The 11,656-nt window shown below is 39.9% G+C and overlaps 1 protein-coding gene across 1 annotated transcript in view; it reads left to right on the top strand.

The window, feature by feature from the left end:
• The first annotated feature begins 27 nt into the window (after positions 1-27).
• LOC116312179 (carbonic anhydrase-related protein 10-like) overlaps positions 28-11,656 on the top strand; it is a 130,344-nt gene continuing 118,715 nt past the window's right edge. Inside the window, exons 1-2 of the mRNA XM_031729535.2 lie at positions 28-434; positions 6,077-6,151. Coding sequence (XP_031585395.1) covers positions 374-434; positions 6,077-6,151 — 136 coding nt within the window. The 5' untranslated portion in view covers positions 28-373. The remainder of the gene's footprint in view (positions 435-6,076; positions 6,152-11,656) is intronic.

Raw genomic sequence — 11,656 nt, 5'->3', positions numbered from 1 at the left:
ACACCCACCCGCCCCAAACACAAGCGGAGCGTGCATCATGAACGGATTTCACGGCTGACATTTTGTAAAGACAGAACACACTGACTAAGAGATAAATGTATGACGAACGCCGGTAAAAATAATTTAGTTATAAATAAAAGAACGAAATGTTGCCCGAACACCAAACCGGAAAGCGAAGGAGGACGAAGCTGTGAGAACGGATCTGTCCTACGAGGCTTGAAACCATCACGGCGCTCCACGGGAGGAGCGAGACGGGGATAACGAGCTCCAAAAGAAGAAGAGGAGGGGGAAAATGCTTAAAGTTTGGCCGTGTTGTTATCTACAAGTGCGACTCCGCAGCAGCATCAGAAAATGAGCAGGAATTAAACGAAGAATGCATGTCGTTTGGGATATAGCTGTGATTTTGCAAACATATATCATCTGCACTTCATCAGGTAAGGAAGCGAAGGAAGCCAGCATCCTTCACAGCTTTTAACAAATGAGGAATAGAAGGGAGCATGGGTACACTACATTCATGTGTGATAGAAGATAGAATCTGCTGAAATGTTACATAATATTGACTCCCGTGAAAGTCAATAGAGACTTTCACGGGAAGCATTTAGGCTGCTGATAAAAGACCTATAGTAAGCTGCCAATTAGGTAAATCATCGCCTACTCATTTTTGAGTGTGTTTTATGAGTCAACAGGCTCTTCGCACAGAGACATACGGCAGCACGCTGGTGTGAGTCTGACCATGAAATGCATGCTGCAGAACTCACATCAAAACCCAGCACTTTGATCAGCACACACACACACACACACACACACACGTGCACATTACAGGGGTAGTAGCCCAGATTAGGCTACTCACAGTGGCCCGAACCAAAACTACAAAGGCTCTGCGAGTATATATAGCTCATGAATTTCACTGCCCGTGTGTCAGAGAGCTCTACCGTGCGGTGCTGTCAGCGGGGGTAACCACCCATTTAGTCAAGATTCCCACGAGTCAAGCCTTCCTACTCATCAGTGTTGAGGCAGCCAACCTTAGATTCTTAACAAAACATGACTGGCTGGACTGGTCATAATGATATTTTCACATTGATTTACAGGCTTCAAAAGAAAAACAATGCAAATAAACACGTTATAATGTATCATAACTTCATTACAATAGTTCCAAATCAGAATGAAACTATAAGGATGCTCAAAGAGTCGGCTAATGACAGTGTTGATTCCCCAATAAAGGCCACAGTACCACTCCACACATTACCCTTTTCCAAGTTTCATGTTTCATTTCATTTCAAATTAGGCTGGGTATAAATTACCCAGTTCGGTTGAGACACGGTGATAAAACATGGCAAAAAAGGAGAAACGTTTGAGTTGTAAGCCATGCATGTTAATGGGCTTACCGGGTGGCTCAGAGTCAAATATTTTAATTTCATTCTTCTCTCAAATAATCAGTTTTAAAGAGGTAGTAGTGATTTAGTGTCTCAATTCAATAGTCATCTGTAAAGCAACTGAACTGCATAACCTACATGGAAGGTGCTTTGAATGACTGATTGCATTTAAAAGTGGAGAATCGCTAGACTGTATATCAACAGTGGATGCCACATTGGTTCATGAATGATGGCATTTTGGTTGTTCCCATGTTTTTTTTCTAGACTGACAAATGACCACATTCGGGGAAGTTAGCAAGCTGTATCTGTTAACTTTATGGATGCAATCCACTGACACATGTACCTGCTAATTAATGCTGAGTTACAGATTAAAAAATGCAAAGAAAATTAAATCACAAAAGCGGAAAGACAAACTTCTTGAGTAGTCTCTGTCACAGGTCATCAGGTCATATTATTTGTCAGATAATTTAATTAAAATGCAAAATACAAGGTATGAGCACCTGCTGATTAATGAAGGTGAGGCCTAGCAGACAGCTACTGGCTGCGGCTCTCTGTGTCGACATCTGTACAGACGTGTGCAGAGTAGTGGTGGCATGCACTTGGTTCTAGTGGAAAAAACTTTTATAATTTATATTTATAAAATATAAATATAATATATCTTTGGTGCAGTGGGACAGGGGACTGCTTCAGGAGTTAATCAGGCATCCAACTGTGTTTGAAATGAATTCTGAAATCAGTCAGGGGGAGTCAATTTTGTGCTAAAATCAGGCCAGAGCATTTTACTTAAAGAAAGTATGCACACCTTTTCAAAAATAATAATATTATTAGTTACAGCACCTGATTCCAGTTAGTAGTAATATAATAGAGTTATTACATCAGTGTTCAGATCTGAAGAATATGTCTGTCAGTCCAAAGACATGCAGATCATTAGAATGGGGAATGTGAGTCGTCCTTGGAAGAGATAGCACACCTACTCAGTAGTTAACTGCAGTGGCTTGTGTTTGCATCGACTGTTTCTGACATGTTGCAATTCATTTGTAACATGTCTGTGTCCTGGTTCTGCTATTCTGAAGTGGCCATCACATCCTGGCAGCCCTGTTTTAATTGTGCTGCTGCTGCCAGGTAGGTTGATCACAACCTGCTGAGTTGGATGGTAACTGAGCAAATCCCCAGTCAGAGGTAGCCTGAGGCTAGAAACACACAATACACAGTGTGAGGAATTGTGCACCACCAACTTCTATAGGAATAAATGTATCATGCAAATCTCCAGTTTGACGTACACTGAAAACTTAATTACATCTCTCTCGATATATGTATATGCACATGTTTATATATATATATATATATATATATATATATATATATATATATATATATATATATATATATATATATATATATATATATATATGTGCATATAAATATAAATATATATATATATATATATATATATACACACACACACACACACACATATACGTATGTATATATATATAGATATGTATATATGTATATGTAGATGAGTTGGGATTGCCAGCTGGTCTCAAGAGTTTTGGATGAATGAAATTCTAGTACTTGTAGTTATTATATTTGTTCAAATCATTTACAGAACTCTGGTTCATTTATCTGTCATGGTGACATAATCCCTTATTTCATCCCCTACCGGTCTCTCATGTTTACTTTAAAACATACCATTTACTGTAGCCAAACGTTGCACGTTAGATTGAAGGTGCCCGAGACATCCTCAGTGTTTCAAAAAGCTGACTGCACCCTCTTTGTACACCTGCACCTGCTTTCCTCATTTAGTCCTCTAGTTTAAATATCAGCTATTTTTGCTGTACCTTCTGCCAAACTGTCAAAGTTCTACCACTTTCAACTTGTTTATGCAGCATGTTTGTCGCCTTTACTCCTAATGTGATCATTAGATTAGGAAACGTCAGTGTACTGTTTGCTAGCATTAAGTTTGTTAGAAATGTGTGCTGTTTATACTATTAGCTTTAAAGGATAATTTGAGCTTTTACTTTGTCTGTATGTATTCACAGTTTCCCAATTTCACAGTTTAATAATATTTAACACAACACTGTTCCCAGCTGGGCCAACTTGTTTGCTGTCTACCTGGGACTGGACATCAATCTGGTTCCAGTGTTTTCAGTGAACAGATGTGGTAGTTTTGGCACACATGTTGGGAGGTAGCTACTCTTCAGGGCACAGCTATACAGGCCTAGGGAACGGTTAGTGACCGCCTGGCAACCAGTGGTTGCTAGGGAAAAATGAGTATTCCCTGAGGAATTGGTGAGTGGTTGTGGGAGAGTGGTTGCTGTTGCTAGGTGAAATCATTTGGAAAGAGGTAGTGCACTGAAAACCTTCTTGCGATTGCGATTACACAAAGACGTCAACTTATCTGCAAATGTTCAGTAACTAACCACTGAGTCGTAGTGAAACTTGAAAAAGACTGATACAAAGTGCAACTAGAGACCATTTGCCTCCAAACTAAAACTTACACCTTTTGAAATGTGTTGATTTCAGCGGTAAGGCCAAGTGGTTGATATACAATTTTCCCTTGAGAGGAGACGTTGCTGGGAATTGCCGACTGGTCTCTAGGCCTGTGTGACTGAGACCTTACTGAAACAGGAAGAATATGCCATCCTTATGATAGATGATAATAAACAAAAAGTATAAAAGATGGAGGCAGCCACCATGATGTCAAAAACCTGCTTTGGAGTGTGATTTTAAGGCTTAAACTTTGGCATTTTTGCTGCGATACATGGATAAGAGGATGGAGTGTCAAAGCTAGCTAGCTAATAAAAAGTTAAAGTAGCACACAAACAAGCTCAAACCAAACAATATTGTTCTCACTGCCACTGGACGTTATTTATATGAATAGCTCTTTCTGGGACTAACTCGTGAGATTTGCTTGATAGTCACTTTAATTGGGTGCAGTCATAGAAAACAATAGAAATCATTGTTTTATTGTGTACATGAATTGAAAATTCTGTTAACGAAATCTTACAGTTATGTAAGCAGTGGATTGTAGTTCTTGAAGGATCTAAATCAGCCAAAATTGGAATTGGCAGGAACACAACAGGAAACCAGGATTGGCCAAGAAAATTAAAAATTACAATTAATGCATTTCTAGTTCTCCAAGTTATACATATAGGCGCCAAATAATTGCTGGCATGATCAGATGCAGTTCTTTTCGAATGACAGAAGCCAATGCCAGAGTGAAGCCAGTTTTTTTTATCCTGGGACCATACTACATTTTCTTTTTTCGTGATGCAGGGAATTGGATAAACAAAAAAACTACAGTTCACTTCTTACTATTTTTCCTGTTTTCCCTGTTTCTCATCAGCCTCTGCTGCAACACCTACATCTGTTTGAGCTTTAGATACCTTCCGCTGGGCTGCTGTTGTCTCTCTGCACTGTTTGTTTCCCATTCATTAATTCTCTCAGTATCAGAGTACACCCTGGACAATCTGCCAGTGTGACGTAGGGCTGACACAGATTCACACTCACATTCACACCTATGGGCAATTTAGAATCACCCTTTAACCGAACCCTACTAGCTGCATGTGTTTGGACTGTGGGGGGAAGCCGGAGTACCCGGAGAGAACCCAGGCAGGTAGGGCTGTGCGATATGACGAAATATATTGGATGACGAAATGAAAACATCTATCGTTTCATATTATACACTGTCATTTGTTTTGTGGTGTTGGAAAATACACTGTTTACGGCAATATTTTTTCATTGCTTGGATGGGTCACTATGTGGATGCAGGCACAGAGAATACCAGCATGGCCAGTGAAGATGAGGCAGAACCAGGTAGCTCCAAACAGAAGGACCAGTCAAAACAAATCAAGGACCTTATTCCTAAACGAGGGGCTACCTCTGTAGCATGGACATCCTTTGATTATGAAAAGTCTGACATGGGCCAGAAAACTGTACTATGCAAATTATGCTGCAAACTGGTCCCCACCATGGACTCAAACATGACAAACTTCTTCTGCTACCTACGCAAGAATCCTGTGAAAGAGCGTGGAGAGAGTTTACGGATGAGAAGCAAAAAAAAGCCATCAGGTGCTCAAAATAAACCTTAAACTCAAACGTTAGAACAAGCTTTTTCCCGCAGCACATCATATAATAAATACTCACAAAGAAAAGGGCGGCCTTTACAACTTACATCTTAAAATATATAGTTTCATGCATTGGTCAAAACACTCGACTCCAGGTACACGACGCCCAGCTGAAAACACTTGACAAGTGGAGTGTCCCAAGATTCACAGAATTGACAGAACAAGCACAATTTTCGGGATGAGAAATGTCTTATATCGGGATATGCGATTTTGGACATATCGCACAGCCCAAATACAGGACCTTCGTGCTGTGAGGGAACAGCACTAACTACTCCACCTTTTTATTCTCAGATTCCATATTATACAGATCATTTTGTACAAAACAAGGGGTACACTTTTTTTTAATAGTAGTGCTAAATTTACTAAAGCTGTAGACTATTTGAGGAGGAGGGAGTTGCGTCAGGTAGTGACGTCCATGTCATCTTCTGCAGTGTTACAGCTGCACATGCTGTAACAGTGTTTGTGTAACCTATTTCATTCCAGTCTGTAGGTTAAGCAGAGTCAAATTGATGTGGTTGCAGTTGATGAATGAAAGTGCTATAAAATGTTGTCTCCTTCTCTTTTTCCCTGCAGCTCAGCCTATTACATCCAAGCTTGATGAGGGTTGGTGGGCATATAAGGATGTTGTCCAGGGGAGCTTTGTTCCAGGTAAATGATCTCCATCAAAGTCAAATACAATGGTTCAACACCAGATGTGTAAAGATGTTAGTCACTGACACAAGAGTTTCATTTTTTGGATCATAGTTTGTTAAATAAAATACAAAATCTTTGAATTTAACAAATGAAGCTGATTATTAAGTTGCATATTTGTGTACCACACATGCATGTATGGTGTTAACACTGCATTTTAGACCCAACCAAAATTTGGCTTCATTAAAGTCACTGTTGTTAAGTTCATTAAAGAACTTAACAACAGTGATGTACCCATAGGCGTTTCCCTGGTTACCGGTGGTTTCCAGACAGTTGCCGACTGGTCTCTAGGCCGGTGTGACTGGGCCTAACCAAGCATGAAACACTGGAGTGGAGGTGGTTTGCATAGTGGGTTGGAGTGTGAAGTAATCATAGGCAAGCTAAAGCAGATCAAAGAGATTGCCATATATGAAATTTATCAATTGGATATGGAGAATGGTATCAGCTAATGACTGATATCAGCTGATCCACCAGGATTGATGCTAAGCTTGACTTTGCGGGCTACTAAAGTAACGCTACATTTAATTAGACCCTAACTGACTTTTATCAAATTACAAACACATTTTATGTTTCCTTCTTTTGAAAAAGAACAACATTCTTTGGCTGTGAGGTGGTGTTAGACATCCACTCCAGGTACACAGGGCAATGTAACTCAGCATCATTTGTTAAAATATTAAATGTATATGTACATTTACTCCGATGTGGTTCTGCTCAGTGTGTGCTGGACGGGGAGCTCATTTGTACAAGCCTCGGGACAATCACAACTTATGGTTCCCACATGCTACAACAGCATTGTGATGTAGTGTTTAACAAGGTCACATCACAGGAAGGTCTTTGGCTGAATCTGCTGTTTGCCTGAGGAGTCCGCAGAGCTGTTGAGGAAGTGTGCCCTTTATCTTTTCAAAGAAACTTGGATGAAAAGGGCTGTCTTTTTCTAAATGTCTTTTTGGTGATCTTAAAGATGGCCTTTTACTTTTCAATTTTTGAGCCGTATCTTCACATTGTTTTGAGCAAAGTTGTGTTTTCGACATCTTTTTCGAGTTTACGTTGGGTAGGAAGGAGCGCCTTTTTTTTTGTACGTTACATTTTTACTATTTTTTTTGTTAACATAAGCGATAACTTATTTTCTCTTTAAAAAAAAAGTGGAATATGTCTTTGAGTTGATTAGATATAACTTATAGAAGTGCACATTGCTGGAGTTGGAATAGCATTTATGCCACTGCTGATCGTGTTCACAGCTGAAAGGCTAAATCAGCAGCAACAAGTGGCTTTCCTTTCACTTCCTGCAGTCCTTTTGCTTCGTGTCTTTCTGTCTGAATAGCACCTGCTGAGTTCACTCAACTTATTAAGTTTTGACTCTGACAAACAAGCACACACTGAAATCTACAGTTACTTTTATTTTTACGCATTCATGATGGACGCCTGCTGTGTCTTTAATATGTATAATGAGTGAATGAATGGCTTTACTGTCGCTGCCAAGAGTCAAAGAAAAGGGGCTGCCTGTCTTTGACTGCACAATAGTGAAAGAAGGAAATCATAGACAAACAGAATAGTCATTAACAATAATGACAAAAAAGGCCTTGAAAAATTTTAATATGTACTGGTTGTTGTTCTACATAATAATGAAGAGTCACGTGTTGATTTGAGTTCCTTTTTAAAAAATTCGAGCAGCCCCATGTGTTGTTTTTTGTTTTATTCTGGTACAAATGTTCTTAATGCAAGTAAGTGATTTTTTTTCTGTAACGTGAGAATGTAAAGGGAAAGCACGCCTATATGTACAATCCAATGCTTTACTAACATGACCCAGAAATAAGGGGTTTGAAGCTTATTGTCCTTGTAGTCATCCATTCCCTTTTTTCTTGTTCTTTACTGTGGTGTCGATGCTGTCCGTAGCTACTGGAGAGATTTCATCACTCAACGTGATGCAGGGTTTTGCAGTATCTTTCAACATCAACATTCTTTCCGTGTTGACATCAGGGGCAGCGATCACAGACTGTATTAGTAAATGACTCGGGAGATGATGTAGATGAGGGGCACATTCATTCACCTTTACACTTCTGCCTGTCACATGCAATTAATTAACTTGAGCCAAGGTAATGGAGTTGCCGAGGCACTGCAGCTGATCTTCCTCGCTGTGCTCTGCACGTGTAGAAGGAGCCGGGATAATTTTATAATTACTTTGAAATCAGCTGAGTTTAATTTGGAGTTAGACTTTCATGCTAGTGCAAGAGTCGTGCTTTTAGATGCTGCGCCTCCTGTTTTAGAATGAGACTGAAATAATTCCAAATGAAGAAGTGTGATTGTGTGTGTGTGCATGTGTGAATTGCCTTCTGGGAAATTTGAGACTGTCAGTAGGCTCATCACATCAGTGAGCGTAGCCCGACTTTGACTACTGCTTTTTCACCCTCGATCTACTTTCACACGGCACCTTTCTTCTTGCTTTGTGTGAGTGCTGTGCCAGCACAGGAAAAATGCCTGCTTCAAGCTGTTTTTGGAGAGTAAAGTGGGAATGTAGTCAGCAGAAAAAAAGAAAGAAAATGGAATGGTATTCAAAACTCAGTTCACTGTCATCTTGTGCTTATTTGCTGTGATCACCTTTGCACCCTCATGAGATACACAGGCTGAGATAAGAGAGGGACACAGCTGTGGGTGTTTTTCAAAAGGAAAATGGACTGAGATGGGTGTCTGCAACCTCTAAAGAGAAACACAAATTCATATAGCCTCTTGAGCGAGATTATTGTGAGATGCTCCACCAGATTTTGCAGGGAGCACAAATGAGCCAACTTCTGGGCTACTTTGTCGTAAACACGGAGATTTTCAGAATAACAGATAAGAGGAGGCAGAGAGGAAGGAGTCTGGCATTGCTACTGTGGTTAGCTCATGAGCTATTTCTTTGGCACCATAAAATACAAAACTAAATATAACACGAGATACAGTATGCACCGCAGAAACCATGCAACACCGGAGAGCCTTTGGCAGACGTATATGGCAACAAGTATCTCTGGTCCTCCACTTCACTTCACAGGTTCAACCAACAGCACCTATACTGAGAAAATAATCTCATATCCACCAGGAACACCGGCAGGATGTCACATCATTTAAACGGTACTTATTTTTTGCATCCACATGATACTTGGCTCAGCAAGCAAGAAATGACTGTCAAAATGAACCGTTAATGAATCATTAGATGTGACTGATTCAAAGCTGGAGTTTGGTTAACTGGCGTAGCCCACTAGATCTCCAAGTTAAAGCAAAAAGCAAATGTTCACATACCCCTGAGTAAACTGATTACCCTATATCGATTTTTGAAGTAACAAGAAGCAAGAGCCCGTTCTCGTTCCCAGGATGTAAATTATTGCACTGGTGGTACAAGGCATCCTTTTCAGACCTGGTTATGATAAAAGTGAGACAAGCTAACCAAGCACCCAAAAGTAGTTTTGCGACAAAACTACAGGGAAAAAAAACAGCATTGATAACGATAAACTGTAACAAATTAGCTTCTTTTACTTTCTTCTAACAATATTAGGCATTATTCTGATTGGATATTTCTTTGGTGGTTTAGCCTAGTTAAAAATATTTTTGAAGCCTTCTAGTTTTTGGTTTGATTTGAAATATGTTACTTGTGCCACTGTTTTTGGTAGTTCAGTTCCAATTACACCAATCAGTCTTAACTTTAAAGCACATTTGCAGTAGACAAATACTGACTATCTAGTTACAATGCAATGTTCTGCTGGCAAACCTTGGGTCCTGGCATTCATGTGTAAGTTACTTTGACACCTACCACCCACATAAATACAGTTCCAAGCCAAGTACACACAAACACACACCCATGGCAACAGCAGCTTCCCCCAGCAAGATGATATGTACCAAAATGCTGCAAAAACTGTTAAAGCACAACTCAAGAAACATGAAAGAGAGCCCGACGTGACCGACCCAGCCCAGGCCGACTGAGCCTTCTGTAGAATTGGCATAACAAGGATGATCCACCCCACAACCCACAGGGTCCAAAGAATCTGCTGCCAATGGCACGACAAAACAGTCCTCAGAGTTCCTGCCTCCAAGGGGTCAAAGGTGATCTGGCCTCACACAGGGAGCCAATATCACAGTTGATACTGCTGTAATGCTTGAATGCTTTATATGGCCAGTTGTGTAAAGCTGTTGTATTTTCACTTATACTGATTCCAACCGAGAAAAACTAATTATGTTTGAAGGATTTTCAGCTGCAGCCGTTCCTTTCTTTTATACCAGTCATTACAAAGACGGCTTTAAGCTGCTCGCAGTGTCTTTGCATTGCAATTATGCTTTCAATTCAAAGGACGTCAAGTTAGAACAACTAATTTTTATAGGTTTCAAAGTGATCTAACAATGAGATTTTCACTTTAATATAATGATAAGGTATGTTTTACAATGTGCTTCTGAATCAACCTAAAATATGAACTCATTTAACAGTCAATTTGATATTTGCATTAGTTATTCAGTGAGCATTAGGCTTCAACTTTCTCTCATGCTGTTATTTCTCTCCCCATCTCTCTTTCCTTGCATCAGACTCTAAGGGGCGCCAGGTTCATCCTTTCGTTGTACATTTCTTATATATATTTGATCACATCTGTGTTTGGTTGTCTCCCTGTCTCCTTTCATCTTCTCCCTCCCCTTGGCTTTATTCTCTCTCATCTCCTCTGCCCTTTCAGCTTCTCTCCTCCTCCTTCATTCCTTGGTTTCCCCTATGCTTATGGCTGGTCCACTCGTCTACTTTTCGTCTGCTCTTATTTTCCTTTCTCCTTTTCTCCAGCATATCCACATTCTGGCCCAGTCACCCACCCTTCTCTCTCCATCTCTTTCTTTGTTATCCTGCTCATTTCTCTCCTTTTGCTTGTTCCCTGCAGCTCAGTCTTCCTTCTAGCCTGAGTGGCCAAGAGATGTTGCTGTCATTCATTTGAATTTGCTCACATCTCAAGGGCCATTCAGAGCCAGAGGAAACCTGGACTGTGTGGAGTGGTTGACGATGGCTGATAAGGCCGTTTCCTCAGTGAACATTTAAGTGAACATGTGGAAAATAGACAGAGGTTATATTTTGTAGGTCACACTAACCTAAAATGTCATGGTAACAGAAAACACCATGTCTTGGTTTATTTCATCTTTACTTTTGAAGACTGGCAATAAGCTAAAAGCAAACAGACTCAAGCAGCCTGTCTGAGCTTGAACAAAAACTGAAATTACAAGTTTTAAGTTATTATTCTAAAGGGTAACAGAGCAGATTTTCACCTATGACAGCAATGCAGAAAACAGAGATTACCCAAAATGTGTTGTAAATTAACGAACCAACTGATACTGTAATTTGTGTGGTAGCAGAGAAGACGTACTGTAGCTAAAGTCATTAGCAAGTATCAAATTAAAGGTTTTACATTAAACGTGTTAACAAAAAATGACACATTTTGCACACTCAGCAAAATTCATAGCATAACC

This window comes from Oreochromis aureus, linkage group 4, assembly GCF_013358895.1.
Source record: "Oreochromis aureus strain Israel breed Guangdong linkage group 4, ZZ_aureus, whole genome shotgun sequence".
NCBI lineage: Eukaryota > Metazoa > Chordata > Actinopteri > Cichliformes > Cichlidae > Oreochromis > Oreochromis aureus.
The sequence above is the reverse complement of the archived record's forward strand: the minus strand, read 5'-3'. Positions and strand labels throughout refer to the sequence as shown.